At 32.9% G+C, this 26,475-nt stretch overlaps 1 protein-coding gene across 3 annotated transcripts in view; it reads right to left on the bottom strand.

The window, feature by feature from the left end:
- Positions 1-26,475, bottom strand: part of DCTN1-p150 (dynactin subunit 1) — a 53,476-nt gene that overhangs the window by 7,529 nt on the left and 19,472 nt on the right. For all 3 annotated transcript variants that reach the window (XM_072529296.1, XM_072529297.1, XM_072529298.1), the window contains 9 exons: positions 22,919-23,204; positions 21,800-22,053; positions 20,074-20,280; positions 17,280-17,586; positions 12,937-13,130; positions 9,586-9,912; positions 6,683-6,920; positions 1,491-1,693; positions 52-454 (listed from right to left, as the gene is read on the bottom strand). In XM_072529296.1, coding sequence (XP_072385397.1) covers positions 52-454; positions 1,491-1,693; positions 6,683-6,920; positions 9,586-9,912; positions 12,937-13,130; positions 17,280-17,586; positions 20,074-20,280; positions 21,800-22,053; positions 22,919-23,204 — 2,419 coding nt within the window. The remainder of the gene's footprint in view (positions 1-51; positions 455-1,490; positions 1,694-6,682; positions 6,921-9,585; positions 9,913-12,936; positions 13,131-17,279; positions 17,587-20,073; positions 20,281-21,799; positions 22,054-22,918; positions 23,205-26,475) is intronic.

Below are 26,475 nucleotides of genomic sequence, written 5' to 3'. Positions count from 1 at the left end.
AAATAATTAAGGTAGATAATGCAATTAAAATTAAATCAAAAAATCTCTTACCGGGAATTCCCTTCGAAAATTCCATTGCAGCTTTCTTGGACATTACCTTCAATTTTTCTTTCATCTCGCCCTTCTCACTCTCCAGCGAATCTATATCAGTTTGTAAATGATCCAGTGTTTCTTCAAATTCCTTTTCTTTCTTTTTGTAGTTGTTGTGTGCCTCTTCTAACTTCCTCTGCAACTTTTCAATAGTCAATTCATAGTCTTTATTGACGTTTCCTAATTTCTTTTCGGCGAGTTCTTTTCGGATTGTCATTTCCGAAAGTTGCTCCTGCTTTTCTTTAACTAATTTCTTTAATTCTTTAATGTCAGATTCTTTGTTCTCCAACTTGCTCGTTAGTGTTTTTGTTTGTTCTAGTTCTTTCTTGACGGCATCTGCTCTTACTCTAATGGGTGGAACAGTCTGCAACAAAGCAGAAATGATATTTAAGTATTATTTTATCCTTCAGGTAGTTAACAAGAAAGCAAGGAGAATATTAAAAAGTACAGAAGGCCGAATTTGTTATAGATCTTTAAAGAACAGGAAATGGTATATAATAAAAACGAGAAAATTCTGACGGTAGCACTACTATAGAGAATACGCCGTTTTGCGAGTCAATACCGATTTAAAGGCAATTTAGAGGAGTTAAAGAATAATAATTTACAAAGAAGACCCGCGTAAGAAGACACGAAATCTAATAAAAATATTATTATATACAAGAAATATTTGAAAATCCAACAAATAATATTGAAGAAATATTGAAAGATAAGAGAAGTAGAGCAATTCCACAAAGCTGGCAAACAAGATAAAATACCAATAAAATTATAAAGAGTAACAGTACACGTGTAACGATACAGAGTCGAGTTATTTAATAGACTCAATTAATGGAGACATACTTTTGTAAAACTTCGTAAGGTTTAGTAAGAAATTTATTGAAGATTTTGGAGGGAGAATAACTTTAAAGAGTTGAAGAAAACACACAGTTATTTATATTTAGTATCCTCCAAGATAGATGGTGCCTACGTACCCATAGTGCCACTCCATAGCGGGGAATATGGATACCGGATCTCGAGGGTGTTGCTTTTCTGTTTTTGAGGTTATCTTCGACCTACCACTACTTGATGACACACATGTATGACGAATGTATTTACTAAATAATGTTATGCCTGTCTGTAATAGCCATAAGAGCGAAAAAAAGTGAAAATTCATTTAAGGAACAGCTTCTAAAGCAAACGATTTGTTTGATATATAAAAAAGACTATTTTAGACTTATAAGATAATTTACGAAAAACTAATCTTTATATCCTAAATCTTCAGGATATAAATCAAACGGTGGTTCAAATGAAAATTATTACACTTTCTGTTCAGAGCTTCTCCCTCCCTTACTAAAAGAAGATAACGATGTGTTATAGTTTTTGACTTTTTTCTTTTTTAACCCATTATCGAGGTGGTTACTTACCTTTTCTTCATTTTTACTAGCAGTAGTTATCTCGTATTCATTATCTTGTAGATATTGCGCTAATTGTGTAATTTGCGTCAAGATAAAATTCAAAGAATTCTTAATACTTTGCACTGGTCCCAAATCATCTTGTTCGTAAAACTTTTCGCTTGCATTGATGGCTATGTCTTTCACCTTATCAGGAGTTACGCCTTGTTCAGTATCTAAAAACATAAGTACAATTAGTAACAGCTAAATTTACTACGTAGCAAGTTCGACTTGTCTCTGAGATGCGCAAACCAAGAACAGCGACCGTAGTATTAGAAAGCGAGATGGGAGAAACGCATGTACACTCCGTATAGAAGTTTTAGTTATTCAAATATTTTCAAAATAAAATTATTAGAATTCCGTTACAGATTTAATTTAAAGAATTCTACAATATATTTTTGTTTACATCTTTTGATACAAAGTGAAACTCATTTAACAATTTTTTAATCAAATTTAGAAGTTATTAGTCTTACATTTCATGAACCAACATCTGTTGGCATCAATCTACGAACGAAACTATAAAATTCGAAATCACTGAAAACATTTAATTGTCTGTCAGCAATGTAGAGCAATTGCCTGTCATAGCAAAACAAAGTCGAACTAGTTTTTGCGGTATTAAAATAGTGGAGTATTTATTCCTTTTCTGCGAACAGTCGTTTTTAATACTTTAAATTGAATTGAATTCAAATAGTAGTTAATGTTTTTAGGATTAATTTTTTTCTGGCATGCGTATTTTCAAGGTTTACGAAGTTTTGAAACGGTCCTACATAATTCTGAATGACCAACTTGAGACAAACAGTCCTCCCTTCCTCAACTTATTCAGTTGAAGACTATAAAGTGTAAACGCATACCAAAAATAGAACACTCGAGAAAGGCACTCTACCGAAACAGCTGTAGTGATAATAAATTATGTGGACGTGTTAAAAACAAGTTTTCAGCGTTTTATTATTAGATAAAACAATTAATATCACGTAGATTTGAAAGTTATTGTGAGATATATAATTGCTTTCGTAGTAGAGTATCACAAATAAAACAAACAATATCTGTTCAATAAGTAGTAAATATGCAATAAGAACTGAAACAATTAATATCAGGCATACTTGTAACTTGTAAGTTTTTGTGTGATTTCTATAATTGTTTTCGTAGTATTCGCTCCGTGCGTAACCATCGTGGGGCTACCTTGAAATGATGCCAGCGTGCCTAGCAGCGAAATATGACAAAATTGGATATCTTTTTACACATTAATTTTATCAAAAGTGGGTGTAAATAAATGTTGCGTATTTAATTGTTCTTATAAAAGCAAAAATATTGAGTTCAGTTTTTATAGGTTTTTTTAAGTTTATAGTATTTTTATAAGTTTCCAAAGATTACATAAATTATAGGAAATATGAAGATGGATTCGTGCTATTAATATGAAAAAGTAAATATCACATAACCTCATTTTTATGCAATTGAAATAGGTGTATTTATCTAACAGTTGTTTTTTATTTTTTCTGTTGACGGTTCAGATTGGACTTCAAAACTTTATGATCGAATTATGCAGCGCTCATTTCGTCGGCAATAAAAAATCTGAAAATGAATTATATTCCTACTATTTTTCCCTGTAATGGCAATAAAATACATAAGGTAAACCAGCAATGCGTTTGCATATTTCGCTTTTGTTATAAACACAGGTACGACATGTCTTAATCACTAGACGAATATCATCAAGCTAGAATAATAGATTGGAATACTTTTTATATGATTTTTCTACTTTTATGTATATATTTTTTAAAAATTTAAATAATATACCATTAATGACGTCTCATAAAGCTTCAAGCTAACTGCAGCCTACCTGATAACTTAAGATTTTCTTTCATAACTTTTACTATTATTGTTTTTAATTACATACTCTTCTACATGACAAATGTGATTTGCAAGTACTATATTTTTCACCTTGTTTTCCGTTTGGGGTTGAAAACATAAATTATGATGAATTTTTAGAAACCCAGTTCTTAATTCATTCATACGTAAACTGAAAAAATATAATTAAAAAACTAATACCCAGTTCTTAATTCATTCATACGTAAACTGGAAAAATATAATTAAAAAACTAATTATTAATAATTTTCAATTTCATATGTATTTATCATATGTTTAACGTCAAATTGGGAGGTCCAAAACTGTCAGATGAAAGCGGTAGGTGTCGCGTCAGTCACGCACGGAGCGAATATCACCAATAAAACAGTAATTAATATCTAATATTTGAACTACTCCATATAAATTTACGGTTTAAAACTCGTATAACAAAAGAATTATATTTTTCACTTTGGTATGTAAAAATACTAGTTTACAATCGATTTCTATGAATCATTAACATCGATTTCATTATTTTCACTTTCACAACTACCAATCAAATGATCGTTTGAGTCGTCATTTTGAAGATTGATAATAATATGATCTATTGCTGTATCGATAGTTGATTCCAAGAGGTTCTTTGTCAAATTTGAGAGCATATTGCAAGCGATTTCCAACATTTGATAATAAAAAAGTGGTATTCTTACTACCAACATATTTAAGCGAAGCCCAAACAGGTTCAACTGGATTAAGATCCGGGTGATAAGGTGGTCACCTCAGTCTTCTTCTTGATGTGCCCATCCGTGAATAATGATGGCGATCATCATATCAATCTTTATCTAGTCTACATTAAGTTGCAACTTAATGTAGAGTCATATGTCGCCATGTTACCAATCCAACGGTAACTTTACCATCTTAATTTTAAACAAGACATAATGTAAACTAAATTTCATTTAGTAATTTTTAAAGGGTTTTTACCCCCATATTTAGTGGCTACATTAATGTATTAACCTGACACTGATGATGGAATACTTATTCCGAAAACGTTTTGTCTATTTAACATAGCCCGACTGGGTTTTTATATACCTTTTTATAAAGGATTTTATTAAAAAAACATATTATATTTAAAGAATAATTCAATTCAGATTACAGTTTTACGTAAACTTATATTAGCGGAATCAAATTTAACATATTATTTAAGAGAAGTTTTTATTAATTTAAATAATTTAATTTAAATAATAAAAAGTATTAGAAAAGAAAGAAAAGATGAGGGAAATATAAACCTGATTCAAAATAAAAAGTGGGAAAAATATTACGAAACGCTATTAACAGAAAGTAGGCACGAATTTATGGAAAGACCTGACCATATCTCAATGACAGAAAACTCAGAGGTGCATAAGATAAACAAAGAAGAACTGAAAAAAGAATTGAAACAAATGAAAAATGGAAAAACACCCGGGCCTGGAGACATTCCCATCGAGTTGGTGAAACATGGACCGGATGCTCTTTTGGAAAGCTTAGTGAATATTTTTAATAAATGCTTAATTGAAGGCCAAACGATTCCAGACGATTGGAATTTGGCCCACATTAGCCCCATTTATAAAAAGGGAGACAGAAAAGAATGCGGAAATTATAGAGGCATTAGCGTAACTAGCTCGCTGGGAAGGTTATATGGTCGTATATTGAAAAGAAGAATAGAAGAGGAGTATAAAGAAATTGAAGAACAAAGCGGCTTCAGAGCAGGAAGATCGTGCGTGGACAACACATTTACCCTTCAACAAGTAATTGAAAAACGAACAGCTTGAAACCTCCCTACGCATCTGGTATTTATAGATCTGGAGAAGGCTTATGATACAGTTCCTTTAAAACTCTTACTTAGTGTCTTGACGAAAACGGACGTTAGTAAAACATATCTAAAAGCAATACTGAACATCTATAAATGCAATCAAAGCACTGTAAAAACAGGAAATACTTTCTCAAGGGTATTTACAGTAACGAAAGGCTTGAGACAAGGATGCTGTCTTTCCCCCACCCTATTCAAAATATATATCCAAGAAGCACTGCACCAGTGGAGACAAAAATGTGCGGGAATGGGGTTGAAGCTTAACAACCATTATCTGACAACGCTGTTCTTTGCAGATGATCAAGTACTAATTGCAAGCTGTGAAGAAGATGCAGATTATATGCTTAGAAAGCTCAAAGATGAATACGAAAAATGGGGGATGAGTATGAATATGTCTAAAACAGAATATATGCGAATAGGCAGTGAAGACGAAGACCCGGATTTGGAAATTAGACAAATGAAAAGGTGCTACGAATACAAATATTTGGGAAGTATTATCTGCAGTAAAGGAACAACGGAACGAGATATAGACTATAGGAACAAGGCAGGAAGAGTGTTCAAATTCTGATTTCGATACTTTGGTCCAACAAAGCTACTATGAGAACTAAAATGACTATCTACAAAGTAATTGTAAAGCCCATTCTTACATATGGAGCAGAATGTTGGCAAATGACAGTAAAAGGAAAGAAAAAGTTGACACGGTTGAAATGGACTACCTGAGAAGAGCTTGCCGTATATCAAGATTAGAACGTATACCTAATTCTGAAATTAGAAGAAAAACAGATAGAGTACATACAACTTCTGAAAGAATAGAAACTAGACAGTTAATATGGTATGGACACGTACAGAGGATGGACGACAACAGATGGCCAAAAAGAGCTATGGAATACAATCCAAGTAATAGAAGGAAACGAGGAAGACCAGCCAAGTCTTGGATACAAGGTGTTATGGAAACCATGAAAGACAGAGCCATTGATGAAGACACCTATAGAGATAGAAAAAGATGGCGATCGAAATGCGGGAAGCGGCAGAAGCTGTAGGATCCCCGCTTATATATATATTTTATTAACTTATTTTATAATATATAAAATTTATATTTATTTATATATCAAATTTACGATACTATTAAAAAATAAATAAAAAATTATGCGTCATTCGATCCGAAAAATAACTATTATTAAATGAACAGGGACGAGAGATGAGTAGAACAAGTTTGTATATGAATTTCGCAACAATTATTATCAGCATTGGCGTTCTATAAGCGTTATATTCACATATAACGCATCCAAACCATCACATTTAAAACCGCTTTTGCAACATAATCTAAAAATAATAGAAAAATTGACTGGCCAAGAAGAATAAAAAAGAACAAATATTGGAGTTATTAACTTGCCAAATAGTCTTGGGTTTCTACTTTATTATTTTTTTTTCTAATAGGATTTCTATATTAAGCAAATGTTATTAAATCAAAAATTTTCAAATTTACCTCCACTAGCTACGATAGTCTGGATGGTAGTCCTTACTACATCATTCAGCGTTTTAGATATTTTTAAAGCATGTTGGTAGCACTGGAATAGGTTTTCATGAACTTCTTTGTTCAGTCCCAAATTGGAAATATTAGTATCCATAGGCAATCGTCTCTTTATTAATTTTAATTGTTGCAGCAGCGTTTCTGATGAGGTGACTACATGTTGACAGAGAAGTTCCATATCACCTTTTGAGCTCTAATAAATAAACAAGAATTATAACCAATTTATTACAAAAGTAAATGCAATGTATTATTTACAATATTCTAATTATGTACATTCAGCTCGATACCACAGCGGATTGGCATACTCACTTTGAAGTGAGAAGTTTATTAGGTCCGTGCTTCGAGCCACAAACCAACTAAAGAAAATTTTCAAACACACCATTATAAAATCGAAATTGTCCAAGATTGGTATACTTTATATTTGAAAATGAAAAAGGAAAAATCCCAGTGGTTGGCTGTATACTAGAAGAGAAAGCTACATAGTTCGGAAAACTGTTTGGTGAAGATTTTACATACTCTAAGGGCTGGCTAGATCGGTTTAAAGCCCCGCACTCAATTTCCTTCGCGAAAATTGTTGGAGAGACAAAATGTTTGGACGAGAATGTGACAGGTGATTGGTTACAAAACACATGGTCACACCTAAGGCAACCATACATGGATGAAGATATCTCCAATAGCGATAAAACTGGTGTCTTTTACAAATTAACGCCAGACAAAACTTTAAATTTCAAAAATCAAAAATGTGTCGGTGGAAAGCTTTCAAAACAAAGAGTCACGGCTTTTGTTTGTGCAAACATGACACGTAAAGAGAAAAGAAAGCTTTTGGTTATTGGGAAAAGTTTACATCCTAGATGTTTCAAAAACATAAAAACACTGCCTGTAAACTACACAGCCAGCAAAAAAGCGTGGTTGATTTCTGCTATTTTTGAAGAAGAATTGAGAACTAGGACAAGGACTCTCCTCAAAAAAAGAAAAATTCTTCTATTAGTTGACAACTGTGCAGCCCATCCCAAGCTTAATTTGACCAATATCAACCTAGTTTTCTTACCAACCAACTGCACGAGTGTCTTGCAGCCTATGGACCAAGGAGTCATAAGAGTTTAAAGTGCCATTATCGGAAACAGGTTTTGAAAAGGATGATTTTTTGTATGGACAATGGGGAACCCGTGAACATTACCATCCTTGATGCAGTTCAGTTTTTAGGCAATGCGTCATCTTCTTCTTAAAGTGCCTATCCGTTCCGTATGTTGGCGATCATCACGGCTATCTTTACTTTGTTTATTGCAGCGCGGAACAGTTCAGTGGTAGTCGTGTTATACCACTTTCGTAAATTTTCCTTCCCGGTCCTCTGTTACCATTTACCTTCCCTTGGAGAATCAGCTGGAGAAGGCCGTAACGTTCTTGATTTCTCATTACATGTCCTAGATATTCCAACTATTTAGTTTTGACGGTCATGAGAATTTCACATTCTTTCCCCATTCTACGCAGGACCTCCACATTAGTAACTCTGTCAACCCAGGATATACGTAAGATGCGCCTATAACACCACATTTCGAAAGCTTCGAGCCGATTGCAATGCGTGGAGTGCATTAAATACAATTAAAGTCAGAAAACTGCAATATCTGGGACATGTCATGAGGGGCGAGCGTTATAACTTGTTGCAATTCATAATGCAAGGAAGAATACATGGTAGAAGGAGTCGCGGAAGAAGACGCATCTCCTGGTTAAACAATTTGAGAGCTTGGTTTAACTGCACTTCTGCTGACCTCTTTAGAGCAGCGGTATCGAAAGTGCGAATTGCCATGATGGTTGCCAACCTTCTTAGAGGAGATGGCACATGAAGAAGAAGAAGTGGAGTGCATGTACGTCAGTGACAGTTTGTAAGTGCTTTCGTCAAGCTAAATTGACTGTAGTTTCTCCCAATGTTCAGGATGTTGACGAAGATCCTTTATCAGAGTGGAAACAAAAAATTAATGTAAACCATTTTGAGAGAGATTGGAACTGATCTTGACTCCTACATTTTAGTAGACGGTCAGGTAGAAACATTTCAAGTTTTAAGTGATAAAGAAATTGTGGAACAAGTGCAAAATGTGGAAATGGATGTTGATGAAGATAATGAAGAAAAAGACGGCGTTGATTGTCCTACAATCCAAGAAGCAATGAGAGTTGCTGAGACCATATCCAGGTTTTACCAGTTCAGGGAGTCATCCACAACAACCAAAGAAGCAGCTCAGATTATTAAGAACACTACAGAAAAATTTTATTTTTCAGAAATGGTTGGGCAGAAGAAAATAACTGACTTTTTTCAGCATTAGAGAACTTTTTCATAAAAAATGTAAGTTTTATATACATGATGTTTTTTTTTCTTAATTTTTTTTATCCTAAATGCAGATAAATAATGCTGTAATAAAATTTTGCCTCATTAAAACTTCATTTTTTTCTACCTCTTATAACGTCACTCTGATATAGCGTCATTTTTTTACTGGATCCTTCAATGACGCTATAACCAAGTTCCACTGTAGTAGATATTTATTTAACAGTTCTTATATATTGTGGGTAAAATAACCTTATCTATCTTCTTCTATAATTCCATACGTATTGTTTTCCTTTTCAACAACAAAAGATGGAATTCCAGTAAAATTTCATACAAAACAATATAAAAGGGTATTAGATGTATCGGTTTGGACTTAGTTATCAGTTCTAAATTTAGACAAAAGACTACATTTGTACATTTTTCACTTCCCTGGAACATTTGTAGCAACCTACTGACAGTGTACTTATTAATTATTAATAACTCTTAATTATTTTTACTAATACTTAAATTTTTTTTTAGAATAGAATAAATAAGTAGTACTCACCTCCATCAAACATTTGATAACCGCCGAATCCACGATAAAGCTATCCGTAAGTGTTGTCAGACATTTAGCGTTATCGGTTAACAACTGCATGTGATTTAATTTCGCGTCTGCACCGAACAAAACTGGAAAGAGAGTATTGAAGTAATTCACGCATTTTTCTAAAGTCTCCATGGAAATATTCTCGTCTAGTTGGTCTCTTTTTAATAGTTCTATGAAGTCGTCGATGATCTTTTCTTGGCCTGCCATTTCGGGATATGTGGCACCGACTTTTAATAGGATTTCTGGTTTACATGTATTAAGTACGTAGTAATACTGATGGAGAATGATCTAAAACGAAGAAATATTTGTTAGTAAGCCTTATTAGAAAGATTATATGCGAACATTTATATACTAAAACAAAAACAATTTCACTAACTAATTTTAATAATATTCTTAGATATTGATTATTTTAATAGTTAAATTCCCGAGTTATACCTCGGGAACCGGTGACACTGCGTCATTTGTAAATGTTAAACATGTGGTTGGAAAGTCACTCTTTTTATGCCATCGATCCATCTTGTCGGAAGTCAACTTCTGTTTCTATTAGCTTGTATTCGGGGTCTCCATTGCAAAATTCAAACCAAAACCAAACCAAAATAAAAGATGCATGGTATCTAAATTACTAGACAGAAAAACTAAAACACCACTTACACCTGTAGAAATCTATGCATGCCAGATCAGGTAATGAGAAAAAAGTTTTGCTCTTCTTCCATCTTGGAATACATTTTCCATATATATATTAAAAATACTGGTGACAGTATGCAGCCTTGACATATCTCTCTTAATTATTATTTCTTATCAATTCAGTCCTTGAATAATTCTCATGCATTTAGAATCTATCCATATCTCGAATAGTCTATTTAGTAAGATATCGTGTTGTCGAAAGCTTTATGATAATCTACGACGCATACAAAAACGTCTTGGCGTTGGTCATAGCACTTTTGAATTATTAGTTTGATTAAAAACAAAACCTTTTTCCTACTTAACCCTTTCATGAAGGTAAATTGTATATATTTTGTTTAAAATTTCAATTATTTCGATTAAGGGTGACTTGCTGTCAAAAATCTAAACAAGTGGCCAGAAATTATGCACCGTTTTGCCGGAAAATCGAAAAAACTGTAGACCATTGGATTTTTATCAAATTTCGTTAATCGGCTATATTGGCGTCAATTTTGGTCCGAGAGTCAAGCGAATGGACATTTCCTACATAAAATTAAAGATGGGAGTATTCGAATACTGGAATCGAGTAGTATCCGATTCCTTACAGAATCAATTGTAATCGAGTACTCGAACTGGAAACCGATTGAGTACTCAGTACTGAATTAACTGAATACCTGCCGAATATAGAACGGTCGGAAATTACAGTAATGTTCGGGTGATTCGGAATTTATCTGTTCCTGGGACCTCGGTTCCATCTGAAAGAGTCTTCTCGAAGGCAGGTCAATTAACGAACGATCGTCGAAACCAACTATTACAAAAAAACTTTAACAAAATTATATTTTTAAACAGTTTTTATTCTTAAGATAGTTTTTGTTTTATTTTTTTGTGATATATTCTAGAATGTTTTTTTATTTTATTTACACTTAATTTTTATTTTTAGTGTTCATTTAATATTTAAACTGTTTTTTTATTTTTTAGACAATAGTAGAATACTGAAAGTTTTGTTATTAGCTAAATAATTACTTTAATTATACTAAAAACTTATACCAAATAATATATTTAAAAACTTTTTTTTTATTAGAATAATTTTTGGTCTATTTTTTGTGATACCTATCTAGAATGTTTTTATTTGTTTGCCAAAATTATATTTAATTATAATTATATTTAATATAAAACAAAAAAACATACGCAAAACACACACAAATAAGTAAAAAATCATAGATAAAGATTGACAAACCGACTATTAATTAAAAATCTGATAGCCACAGTACTCGGTACTCAGTACTCAATAAAGTATCCGATTCCTTACTGTACATAAAATTGGCCGCTCGTTCTTCTGCCATACTCAGAATTTTCCTACATCTAACTGTTCGTGAGAAAAATTTCCACTTGGATTCGCTGAAAATTTCGAGACAATTAAAAGTGTATATTTTGTTTAAAATTTGAATTATTTCGATTAAGGGTGACTGAATAAAAAAATCTAAACACGTGGCCAGAAATTATGCACCGTTTTGCCGGAAAATCGAAAAAACTGTAGACCATTGGATTTTTATCAAATTTCGTTAATCGGCTATATTGGCGTCAATTTTGGTCCGAGAGTCAAGCGAATGGACATTTCCTACATAAAATTGGCCGCTCGTTCTTCTGCCATACTCAGAATTTTCCTACATCTAACGGTTCGTGAGAAAAATTGCCACTTGAATGTTTGTATTTGCTGAAAATTTCGTGAAAATTAAAAGTGAATATTTTGTTTGAAATTTGAATTATTTCGATTAAGGGTGACTTGCTGATTAAAAAAATCTAAACATGTGGCTAAAAATTATGCACCGTTTTGCCGGAAAATCGAAAAAACTGTAGATTTTTTAATTCGATTTTTCCTCTTTTCCGGCAAACTGGGGTTAAGGGATAAAAAAAACACATGTTTGGAATAGGCTGGACAAAGTGCATGTATTAAAACATTAAACAAAGAATTTTTTTTTGTAAAATTTGGAAAAAATTATCCAAGGGGGTACCCTTGGATTTTTATCAAATTTGGTTAATCGGCTATATTGGCGTCAATTTTGGTCCGAGAGTCAAGCGAATAGACATTTCCTACATAAAATTGGCCGCTCGTTCTTCTGCCATACTCGGAATTTTCCTACATCTAACAGTTCGTGAGAAAAATTTCCCCTTGGATGTCTGTATTTGCTGAAAATTTCGTGAAAATTAAAAGTGTATAATCCCGCTTGTTTGGGCTTTAAACAAATACAGAACATGGCTAGAGGAAGACATCTTTATTAAACAAGAACACATCTACCTTCCCTAGGTTTCTTAGATGAGTCACTGACGGTTTAGAGGATTCGATGTTTTATCAGAACTTTAGTGGACCAGGCGAACTCACCTTTTTCGAAGATATTTCCACTGTTTACTTGTATTATCCCAAATTTTATACATAGTTATAAAAATACCTATTTTAGAGTAATATTTTAGAAATAAATGAGGCAATTGCAGAGATAAATAAAATTGGTAATAAAACGAACCGTAAGTTTAATTCACGTTACAAAAAATAATCCAAAGAACGAGATTTTAGAACCACAAATTCAATAAAGAACGGAAACAACAAATAAATCACTATAAGCCCATAATAATCCCCTAAAAATTTTTAGTACATACCTGAATTGCATAAACATAAAAGCTTATTCTACATTTAAAAGTATACTGATTGATAGAATGGCCTTTCATAACTGCATTCATATCAACCTTCTTTTCAATAGCACCAAATTTATCTTTTACTTGTCCCAGAACGATTTCCAACTTTTGGATCATTCTCGGAATTAATAATATCACAAGTACTGCATCATGGTCACCTAAAATAAATAACAAAATGGTATATTAGAACAGGGGTGAGCAACCTTTTTGATTAATGGGCCAATTTACATTTTAAAATTTTTTGGCGGGCCGCACATAAAGTAACACTATATGTGAGGCCCCTCTTAATAATTTAAAAACTTTTTTTTATAATACACAATAGAATAAAAAAATATAAAATTAAAAAAAAGTCAAGATTTTATACAAATTTTAATGGAAAATAAAAACAAACAAGAAAAGTACAGAAGAACAGTGAATATTGATAAATTAATGTTTATCAGAAAAAATAATATTTTGCAAAAGTAGTCGGACATTGTTGTATAGGCCGGTTACAGATAATTGAGAAGTTTAAAGAGATAGACCAATTTGTGTACGAGTGATACCGAACAAAATATATCCATGTGCTTAGACCAATGACATCTGTTTTAATAGTTCCTCTTTAATATTTTGCCGTGTTACAGGATAGTATTCAGAAAAAGGCAAAAATAATTACTGTAAAATATAATTTCATTAGCTACAATTATAAATATATTATATTTAAATAATTATAACTGTTAGGTCTAATTAATCAAAATAATATTTTTATTTACGCTACTGCTAAAAGTTGCCGATGTAAGCCCCTTTTTATACCTATCAATAAAGGTTTATGAGTTTATGACTCCTCTTACTCAATTGTCGGGTTCTTGTCACAGCCCTTCTGTGCTGACCAAGGTTTTTAAATTTCCACGAAATTCTGAACGACCGATAACAAAACTGATGTGGCTTTCGGTATTGTTATACACATAATTTTTAGTTTAAACTCTGTAAAGAGAGCACGCATCTATTAGTGACGATTTAGCTATCAGAAAATATTAAGTAAATAAAAATGTGGCATCCATGGGAGAATAGTGCATTAGACATTGTTGAGAATAATGAAGTAGAAATTGTTGAAGAAAATGAGGAAATTCTACCACCAAATAATCCTGAAAATTATGCTGGACCAAGTAGAGGAAGTATTAAAAAGCCAGAAAAAAAAAAAAATATTTATCGAAAGACGCTAAAGAAATTGTGTTAAATGTGTTTAATGGATTATGTGAAGAATTGGAACGGCACGCGAGTGTTTTAAAAACTGCGGTTTTAACAAAAGTTTCATGTGCTACTGTATATCGAATTATAAAGGAGGGCATTACAAATAGACAAAAAAGGAGTGACTTTGGACGATATCGATCTATTGAGCAACATGTTTTAGGTCCCATTTCAGAAACCATTTATAATATGTTTGCAGGTAATATACCCACACTTAACCAACTTTTAGCTGAATTAAAATCTAAAATATTATTAATTGTTGTAAATAAACTTTAAGAACATTTTTACTATCAAATGGTTTTAAATATAAATCAATAAACGACATACTATAATGGAAAGTGTCCGTTTAATAAAATGGCGTAATGAATATTTGGAAAAGATAACCGAGTACAGAAATAGCGGAAGAAAAATTTATTACTTAGATGAAACGTGGTTTGACACTAACGAAACGATTGGAAAAGGTTGGAGTAATGACAATGTAAAGTGCAAAGTTAATGTACCAGTTTCCAGGGGCAAACGAATATGCATTTTACATTGTGGAGGGGAAGACGGTTGGGTAACCGATGGCTTACTATTAGGTGCAAAAGACATTAAAGAAAGTTGTTTGGACTATCATCAAGATATTACGGGTGAACTTTTCGAATCGTGGTTTAAAAATAACTTATTACCAAATTTAGCAGACAACAGTGTTATTGTTTTAGATAATGTATCATATCATTCTAGACAACTTAAAAAAATTCAGAATAAATACTCTAGAAAGGATGAATTGCAAGATTTTTTATTATCACAAGATTTATTTTTTGAAGATTGGTACACTAAAGACCAATTAGTAGAGGTACTTAATACAAAATTATTTGTAAAGGAATATATTATTGATGATGCAGCAAGTAAAAATGGACATATAACTTTAAGACTACCACCATATTACTGCGTTTTAAATCCAATATAGTTGTTATGGTCTCAACTGAAATATAATGTGAGACAAAAAAATGTAAGGCCAAAATGTTACAACACTGTCGTGAAACAAATAGATTCTGAATTTAAAAATATCTCTGAGGATAACTGGAAGAAAGCAATAGAGCACGTAAAAAATATCGAAAAAGAATATCTTAAAAACATTCCTGTTTTAAATAAAATTATTATCAATGTAGAGAACAGTGATTCAGAGGAAGAAAGTGATGAAGTGTAATACCAAGACAACTTTCTCTCAACACTGAGCTTACCCGGAATATTTTCTTACATAATCAGATGTAGGGATTATCGACATATGTTCAACACCAAACTACTGCTTCAATTTTTTAAGAAAAACGTGGCCTTATTATGAAAACTTCACTTATTGTTGCAATATCTATATCTTTAAAAATCAGTTCTTAGGAGAAAATAATAATGTAAGTAAGTGTTGACTAGATAAACTTTTAATTTTTACTTCAAGGTTTTATAAATTATTTAAATATATATTTTTTATGTTTAAGTGCCTACCGTTCGCTCAATTATTAATTAGTTTTTGTATACAAACCAATTATTGTTTGAACATTTTATAGAAAATGCATTGTAGAAATATGATTAAAGTAATTTAAACTTACACAAAATCATCAATACATAAAATTAAGCTTTGTTTATAACAATACAAATTTATAGAAATAATTTCTTATAAAATATACCATATTATAATTCATTTAGGTCGGTACTATCCTGTTCTTCACTGTTCATAGTGCTGCTTATCGCATTTTTCTCAAATAAATATAACCGACCTATATAATCTCCTGATCCGCAAAGGGTTTCATTTTTTTTTGTCAGTATTTGACTGACAACAAAACTAGTCTTTACTATTGTATTCGATAAAACAGCTTGATTTTTAAAAACCGTCCGTTGTTTTCCCAAGTTTTTCTCCATTTGATTAAAGTTATCTATCCGGAGTTGTACTGTAAAGTTTTTATATTGTCGTCCATGTTTTGTATCGCCTTTCATGTTATTTTTTTAATGTCGACACAGTCTCTGAGCATATTAAACGTACAGCTTTATCTTTGACGAAAGTGAACAACTAATCAAATTTCCACTTTTCTTGGAAATGCCTGTGCTCACCCACAACCTTCCGTTTTTTTGTTTGCTTTTCCTGCATGCTATTATGGATTAAAAATTGAAATTTAAAGTTAAAAAAATTTAATTAACTTTGAATAAAAAAACTTCTACATTTTTGACAATAATATTACACTCACGCCTTTCAAGAAACACAAGAGTTGATAAAATTGCTAGTTATTATAACAGATTACCAATCTGACGGAAAGTTGATGTTTAGTTTTAAAAAAGTGTGACTTATGCCCTTTTCTGGATGGAAAATATAGCTGGAAAGAATGATGCGATCAGCGGAAGAGATCTCGATCGACATAAACATCCTGTAGTAAGTTGCTCTTACTACAATACTCGCCGAAGAGAGATTCTTGTAGTATAAATTTAATTAAAAAGTGGTAACTAAAATACCATGCTCGCCCCACCGATGGGAGCATGCGCCAAAGCAATCGTTAGGAAATGATAGTGCAATAAGATTTTATATCCTTCTAATGGCTTTGGATGGAACTTGGTATATAATTAACATAGTCTGGTATTCTTTTACTATTCAACATCTCATCAACAATCATCAGCTGATTCTCCAAGGGAAGGTAAATGGTAAGAGAGGAATGGTAAGAGAGAAGAAGACGCATTTCCTGGCTTCAAAATTTACGAAAGTGGTATAACACGACTACCACTGAACTGTTCCGCGCTGCAATAAACAAAGTAAAGATAGCCGTGATGATCGCCAACATCCGGAACGGATAGGCACTTTAAGAAGAAGAGATTCAACATCTAGGTGTTGAAAGAAATAAGCCGATAGATCGGCTTGCCATGCTTGGAACATTAGCTCCAAGCATAAATAAATTTCCATAAATAAAAAAAAAATACAGTGTTTTGTTAATTTTTCCTAAAGGGGACGAGGAGACGACATGCAAAAAACTTGCAGAGAATCAAATAAACTTACAAACTATGCCAGCAAAAGAGGAATGCTAACACCAACTTAAATTATGAATATTTTAGAATAATACATTTACCTCCTCTTGTCATGAAAGAATCCGGCATATAAGAACTCAAAAACTTAATATGCTGCTGCAATTGGGTGACATCAATCCTTCTTAACTCCAAATCTATAGCTTTAATGTGCGCTTTTGTTTCTGTGAACATCTTCTTGAAGTCAATTATTTCTGGAAGGGCCGAAACGGGTTTACTAGTTTCATTCTCTAGACGATGCTGGAGATCCAACGATTGTTCTTGAAGCTGATGAACTAATTGCCGAAATTTACTTATTGTTTGTTCTCTGTCAGCTATGGTTTCTAAAGCTGCATCTCTATCACGTAAAGCCTAAAATAAAAAATTTGTTTATAACAACTGTGTAAAATTAGGTTAGAAAAATTATGGTATCGTTTATTACTGCGTTCATAAGTTATCAGATACACAAAATATAAACATAAACATGGATACTTATCAATGCCTGGGTACTTTAAGTTGTAATTGTAGACAAATTAAATTATAAAATTTAAGTTTACTGAAAAAATAGCAAACTAATCTATTCAAAAAGTACAAAAATGAAAATTAAGTAAAATGAAAAATGCGACAAAAATCTTTTTATTCTTCATTCGGGTTTCAACTCTCCTAAAGAGGGTTGTGTGCTAAAATCGTGTGGAGTGTGTAATATAGTTAGGTTTTATTGCATTGCTGATTCATCGGAATAGGCACCGTGGAATAAGGATTACAAGAATTTGTGAATTCTGACTGAACAGTTTTTAACGGATTTTAGAGCGGCAAACAGCCAAAAATCAGGATGAGGAGCAGAAAAAAAAAGAGCAGCAAGTACAATGAAGGTAAGTTCAACTAATTCTTAACTTAAACAGAGCGATATCGAAATTTTTAAAATGCCGGGTCTGTCCAAGCCACCTTCCAGAGTCTGCTCGGAGACAAAAGGTAGCGAGTACGACCAGGAAGAGAAAAAATAAACAAAACCAAAAGGAAGAAACAAATCAACGATCCACACAGTGAAGTAAAATAGAAAAAATAGGTAAAACAACTCAAAATGGAGAAGTCGATGGCCCTCATGGAGGAAAACATGACAGCTATGAGGAAGCGAATAATCAAGTTACAAGAAACAGTTGATGATAAAATAAAATTGCAATAATAGGCAGAGAAAACAGAAAAATAATACAAGAGAAACTACTAATCAAAGGAAAAGAAAACAAAGATATCTCAGATGAAGAAAATACTGAGGAAGTAACTGAGACAGAAGCAGAAATAGACACATTAGAAAATAAAGAAGAACATAGTGAATCTGAATTCAAAGTAGTATTGAAAGGGAAGAAAAAGACGAAAAATAAGAATATTAAAGAAATCCAAGAAAAATCCACAGGGATATGGGAGCTTCAAATGAAAACAATTCATAAAAGGAGGGATGAACACTTTTCAATCACAATTAAGATGAGAAAAAGAACATCAGCAACAGAAGAGGTCAAAACGACAGTACGAAGAATACCGAGAATACCACCGAGAAAAAACTTAAAACAGTAAAAGCCAGGTAATTTTCGAGGCAGTTGTGAAACAGAATCATAACAGAAAACAAAATGGCCAGAAATTCTATTTTTATACAGACGAAAAGCATAGGAGATTATACACGAAATAGTATTGATTGCCTTCCCTATCAATGATGAAAAGTTTAAAAGATTGTTATTAAGGGGATTACAAGCAGGCACAGGCATCAAGTAAATTTAAGATCCGTAAACTAATTTTCGAAACCAAATTCAGATTTTTGCTTTAATCTGTGCCTTCTAAGAATTGCAAGGCAAAACAGACGTTGATAAAGATGTTAATAGAGACATGAGGAATCTAAAAATTGCATTCCACGACATGTCTCCTCAACTAAGCAAAAATCTTAGCGAATTTGGTTTCTAGTACTCGTACAGAGTATATCGGAATAAAAGGAAAAGACAGTTAAGATTTGATTTCACGTACAGTGCGTCTGTGTATCCGCTTAAACTAGACGGCTATTCAGAGCAACTGTGAATAACCGTCTCTGATGATCCCTATTAGGGTGAAATACGTATTGAACATCCTTCAGTATCAGTACTTGGATACTAAACAAGGCTTTTCTCGTACCCAAGCCACTCCTAAATCCGAATTGAGCATTACTAATTATCTCCTCTAATATCGTGTATATTCTGCTAAGTATTACTCGCAGGAAGACCTTCAAAACGTGACTTATCAGAATTATTGTCCGATAATCACTGCATGTCTTTCCACGATGTTTCTTTGGCGTTGTCACAAATGTCGACGTAAGCCGATCAGTAGGTAATATCCCAGTGACATAAATTCTGTTAAAGAGACCACACAGAGGCGCTTTAATCCCATTTTCTCTTAAAATCTTTAGTATTTCAGCTCTCACTTCATCGAGGCCAAGGGTTTTTCCATTTTTTGCCGTTTGTATTGCTCATGTAATCTCACTTTTTGTTATAGATGGATCTGTTAGAGAATACTAGATTAATTAATTAACAAAGATGCAGAATCCATACAGAAAAATGTAAAATTTTTGTAAGTGTGAGGAAGATGTTATTCTGAAAGTAATTTTTGTAGTTCTCAAGCATTTTCTTGTGTCGTTTATATTAACTGGTATATTTGATGGGAATAAAACAATTTTAACTAAAAGTAAGTTATATTTACAAGAATTTTTATAAGTACTTTTAATTAAAATTGTGGGTTATTCCCATTGAATATAGTAGTTATTAATTATTGTAGTGATCGCTATCAAATCAAGAACGCTGAAAAATACCGTAAATAAATATAAACGGGTAATAATAAGCTTACTTCTCTAGTAGCTGCCTGCGCCATATCGAGTTCCTCTCTTAAATCTGCTTCCAGCTCTGCGTTACTGTCAACTAATTGATCGTTCATATCTTGCAACACTTCCAAATCTGAAACCTCTTCCTGCAGCTTCGCTACTTTTTCTTCCAATGTTAATTTCTGGTCACTCAATATCACAACCATTTCTTCTGCACCTAAAGCTGCATCAACCTAAAATAACAATAAAAACTTGTACTATTATACAAAATATATGTGGCAAATATTTACTAAGTTCATTTTGCGGATTTTCGGTGAAATCATACTTGAAGCACATTCAGAATTATATCTCTGTCAGATACAGGCAAGATAGAATTTTAAACGCAGACGTACGTTTTTTAATTCAGCACCACCTACGCAACTGTATCTAATTTCACCGGTAAATGTATAATATTCAATTCGGAAATATTGACTTGGTTCATGTTCCTAGTGGCCGTCAAATACGGCTCGTTTTTAAAAGATTTAAGTTTAAATTAAATAGCAGTATTGTGTGTTATCTAACTCCGTCGTTTCCGGTCCCAAGTCCGGTTAAGAAATGAGGAGGGTGAATAGTTAGTGGATAGGTATTGGTGGCAGTAGCTATGTCAAATGGCTTCTGACATTAAATACCAAGTAATGCCCTAGTTGACTTAAGTCAATGACTTAAGTGAATGCGAATCACTTGGCTAAGGTATGACCCTAACAAAAGAATCCGTGGCTCTCCAGGGTGAGGGTTGGGCTTAGCGGTAACAAGCCGATGCCGCAAGAAAGACATTGTTACGATATGTACAGCTAAAGAAGCCGGACGGAACTTACGACGACGACCAATGCAACGAAATAAGGACAAAGATTTAAAAATATACACGTGGAATGTGCGGACACTTAACATGTGCGGAAACATTAAAGAATTAATAGACATAATAACTCAATATAAAGCACATATTACTGCTGTGCAGGAAGAAAGATGGACTGGCAAAGGAATTATCCTAAAGAGACAATGCGATATCCATAAGTCCAATCACGAATTCGGGTCTGCATTCATTGTTAATAAAAAAGCAAAACATATTATTAATTTCAAACCAATAAACTCACGAATATGTTATCTAAGAGCTATACCACACTAGGACACCACGGTGGTGCAACCAGTGGCGACACCATGGTTACAGCAGTAATCAAACCGAACGACCAATTAGGCATCCAAGAGACACTTGATTCGGTTGCAATATGGACGTTGAAGAGATAGCACTGCACTTATATATACGACGAAGAATGCTGAAAGAAAAAGAAAAAGGGGAAATTTTGGGTACATCCCTTTGTTGCTAATCGTTTTATAAGTGGAGGATTTTTAACCTCGTACGATGATTTGTGAAAGTATCCAACCAAATTTTTTAACTATGTGAGTATGTCACCCGCGTCATTCGACGAATTATTAAATTTGTACAAGAATGACTTATCCAAAGAAGACACTATTCTACGAAAATCCATAAAACCAGAAAAAAAAATTATTCGTCACTTGGTGAGTCTCTTGCAATTTTAGAAAAAAAACTATAAATACGAATATTTCTTTATTATCTTATTAAAAAATCAGTATGGTTTTTATTTCCTTATTTATATTTTCCTATTTAAAATCAGAAATGAGAAAAATCACTACTCTGTTATTAGATATTACCATAAAGGGCCCAAAATATATGCGGTATATACAGATAAAACTAACCTGTTCCTGAAGATCGCTAATCATTTGCTCCATTTCTTCGACCCGTGTGCTTAATTTTTCTTTAGTTTTACCCAATTCCGTAATTTCAGATTTCTTCTGATCGATATCTTTCAATAGCTTTTGATACTCGTGTTTTTCGTGGGCAGAAAGATCTCTTAACCTGACCACCGTTTCTCTTAACCTAGCATTCTGCTGATGAAGTTGCTTCAGCTCGTAGGCCGACAACTGCTCTTGGGCTGAAGAAATACTTGTTCCTGAAAAATTAGTTTATTGTTTAGTATTAATGTTTTACACAATGCAGACATAATCGATAAGTGGAATAAAATGTCATGTTAATAAGTGAAACTCTCTCTGGATACCGACTTGCCTATACTTTTGGTGTCTATTGATTGGAAAAAAATATTGTATAATGTCATGAACGTATGGTACTATCCCGGTACTATACTGGTAGTATGGAAAACATTCAATCTTCTGCAGTATGTTCTCACAAGACAAAGTAGAAAGAGTTTTTGCATTAGAAAAAGGGTTTCAATATGTATTTTTTTTCTGCACAGACAGTTGTTTGTAAGAGTTTATATTGAGATACTAAAAATGTTAGTTAAATTATTATTTTATTATTTTGTAAACCTTTTTTTCTTAAACATAACTGATATTTAATATCTATTATCTAAAATCAAGTGATTTTACAGGGAAAGTAATAATAAACAAGTGATACCTAGCCGAGGGAGGCAAATTATCTGAACATTTATTTATTTATGAAACGGGAGAAATATTTGGGATCCTGCACAACTCCTTTATTTCTAGGAGAGCGAATAGCCTAAGCAATTGGTGTCTAAGAAAATACGGTAAAGAGGATAATTAAGGAAGGTAAAAACAAACCATCAAAGGAAGCACAAAGGTAGGAGAGGAAGGTCAAATAAGACTTGGTTAGGATAGCTGACTCCACATATAAATAAAAGCAAAGATAATGATGATATGTATACACACAGTTTTTATTTCAAGTGAATTGTAAGTGAAGTCTTACCTGCTAATAAAATATAAAATACAAAATATTTAAGTCTACAGTATGCTAAGAGGACTTGATAAAATGATAAATATTAGATATTCTTAAAAACCTACCCTTTTCTTGCATCTCAGCCTTCAAAATTTCTAAATCCAATGTAACCTCCTCGAGTTTTTCTCTGCATACATCCAATTCCAACTGCAAAGTTTCTGCTTTTTCTTCGGCCATTTCTTTGTCCAAAGTTGCCATTTCTACAGCTTCTGCAAGATCGGCCACTTCTTCTGCGTGTGTTTCCTTCGCTTCGATTGCTTCTTTGGCATCCTGTTTGGCTTTTTGTAGCTCTCGCTGCAACATAGCTTGACTGCTCATTATCTTCGACTTAAACTCCACCAGTTGCTCAAGCTACAAGAAAATGTTTAGTTAGTATTTTCTATTAAGCTTCGTAAAAATTTGTAAGAATTTTTATTATTATGTCCATGTTAAAGTCTCGAAGGAAGAACGAATGGAGGAAGAATGATGCGATGAATTGTTTGCTCATTACATAAAAAAAGATATCTATTGGAAAGTAAAAATTACATAAGTATTATAATTCTCGTGAACACAGTGTATAAGATATTCTCTAAAACCGTATGCGTCTAGGTGCATGCGTGGAAGTACTCCTTAGTGAAAACTAAAATGATTTTAGACGGGGTAGGTATACAATGCACAATATTTGCATGCACAGGAAGACACTCTGGTATGTCTTTTTTTTTTCAAAATAGCTCTGAAGAATCCTGTAAGATACACTCAATTATACAAGCAGAGAAATATCTTTAATTTATCAACTGCCATACGTTAGAGATCTGTAATACTCCTGAACTAATCCTAGAACAAAAGGTGATAATTACCCAAAAGAAATTAGAAGCCTATTTGTGATAAACGAAAACGAAAATGCAACATAATAGAGCCCCACTAGATAAAACAGCTTTAAATAACGCAACACAGCATCTGAAGCGTGAAATTCAGCGCATTAAAAATAAATCATTTGGTGATTATTTGAGTGAACTCACTAATGACAACAGAACAGACTGTTCGCTTTTAAAAGCCACAAAGCGACCCAAAATGTCTATTCTACAAAATCCAACAATCAGAAATGCAGATAGGACTTGGGCTCGAAACAACATTTAAAAATCAAAAACATTTACAGAACAGTTATAGGCGACTTTTAATCTGCCTATAACTGTTCTGCGTAAAGCCGAATTATGGAGAAGATCCCGAGGACTAAAATGAACCAGAACCAAAAAATGTTACAATTATACTCACTTCAGCAAAATATGTGTCTGAAGAAATTAAAATAAACATAAATCCAAAGAAAGCACCTGGCTTTAGCCTTATCACTGGAGAAGTACTAAAACAACTACCAAAAAAAAGGTATACTAAAACTTACCAATCTTATCAATGCATTTCAATTTCAGTTGAAGTATGTACTTAAGATACGGAAAATAGCAGAGGTAAATTATGATCCTTAAACCAGGAAAATCACTACACGAAGTTTCATCCTATAGACCCATTTCAGTACTTCCTGTCATTTATAAAATTTACGAGAAACTGCTGCTTAAGGGGTTGAAAACCAATCATAGAAGATAAGAATTTGATCCTTACCCATCAGTTTGGTTTTATGGAGAGTCATTCGACAATGGAGCAAGTTCATCAAAATACTGATATCATCGAAAAATCTTTAGAAGAGAGAAAAGTTTGTTCCACTGTTTTCTGGGATGTGGCACAGTCCTTTGACAAAGTTTGGCATAAGGGACTATTCCACAAAGTGGAAGTGTTACTGCCTCAGCAATATTTTCAAATTTTGACGTGCATTGATCAAATTGTCACCTGGACAAAGAGATGGCGTTCCCTCGATATGAGGTTCCGCTGGAAACACATAAAAAAGAAACGAGTAGAGCTTGAAATTAAGAACAAAAATATGTACTGTGCTAGGCCGAAGTTCAGAGTTAACCACGTAAAATAAGCTGTTTCTAAGCAACAGTGAATTATACAGCGATTCCAAAACAAGGTACCGAGGAACATCGTTGATGCACTCTGGTCTTGCCGCCGAAACAGTGATATCCATCAAAACCTTCAAATGGACACTGTTAACCAAACCAAAAGAACACGTAGTAAGTAGAACCTTAGATTTAGGAACAACTTTAATTCAATTAAGTTAAACAAAATTACTCATTGATCTAATTGTTGATCAGATTGTAATAGTATATAAATAAAAAAACTCTGTATATGTTTATAAATTGACACTGGGTGGCAATGCCAATTTGACAGTTGACTTACTTGGCCTCGATCTTGTAGACAAATAGCCATATTTTGATTGAGATAAGATTCTGATGTTCTGTGCTTTTGTAGATAATTTTATTGTACATTTTTATGTAATGTACATTACTCATATATAATGTACATTTTATTAATATGTAATGAACATTTTTGTTCTTTTTAAATTCTAGTTTCATTTTTATATCTTCCTTTTCCAGATATACACTTCTTTGGAAACCAAACTGTTGGATATATTTACAAAATTCTTTTGTTTATATAGGTCCAAGGTCAAACTGTCCAAGTAATGACAGTAGTGGACGTCGGAGATCAACTTCAGATGGAACATTAGACCACACTTTAACTCAAATCCAAACAAAGACACAAAATGTATATAACTGATTAATTCAGTCTAATATCTCACCAAATCCTTTGAATTGTGTTTAAAAATGTCTTAAATTGGATAAATTTCTTAAAGCCGCAGTTAAGATACGGTTCACCATGGAATTAGATAGCAAAAAACATGGTGGGACTGAAATCTAACATAAAATTTAGACATATAGTATACCGAAAATCGACGCATACAATCGTAACGAATAACAGCTAGAATCACTACCCTATCTAAAGCTAGAATCTGAATATTTGGAACAATAATTGAAGAAAGCGTTTGTCAGAGTAAGACACAAAGATGTAATCCATCTGTATAATAGAGAAATTCCACTAAATATTATAAAAACTATCGAAACATCCACCAAAACAACAAAATGGAAGTCAGAATAGATGGACAACTTACAGAACCTATAGAAATAGGCAGCGGAATAAGACAAGGGGATTCATTGAGCGTCATTCTCTTTAATAGCATCATGGATAAAATCATCAAAAGCGTTAACAAAGGAAGAGGATACAGAATGGGAAACAAAGAAATAAAAATACTCTGTTACGAAGACGACGCAATATTGATAGCCCAAGATGAAGATAGTCTGCAAAGACTGGTTCACAGATTTAACATAAGAGCAAAAGAATTTAATATGACAATCTCATCTCAGAAAACTAAAACAATAGTAGTCAGCAAAGAACCAACCAGATGTAAAATAGAAATTGATGGCATCAGTATTGAACAAGTAATGGAAATAAAATACCTGGGAATTACACTGTCTAGCTATGGAGATCTAGACAAAGAAGTGAGAGATCAAGTACAAAAAGCAAATAGACTGCCAGGATGCCTTAATAACACTATATGGCGAAACAGACACATTAACACTGAGATGAAGTCAATAATTTATAAAGCCAGTGTAAGACGTATAATGACATGTGCCTCAGAAACAAGACCCGACACAGCCACAACGCAAAGGCTACTGGAAACGGCAGAGATGAGAGTACG

The sequence above is a fragment of the Diabrotica undecimpunctata genome, chromosome 4 (assembly GCF_040954645.1).
Source record: "Diabrotica undecimpunctata isolate CICGRU chromosome 4, icDiaUnde3, whole genome shotgun sequence".
NCBI lineage: Eukaryota > Metazoa > Arthropoda > Insecta > Coleoptera > Chrysomelidae > Diabrotica > Diabrotica undecimpunctata.
Note: the sequence above shows the minus strand (reverse complement) of the source record. Positions and strands in the feature narration are given on the sequence as shown.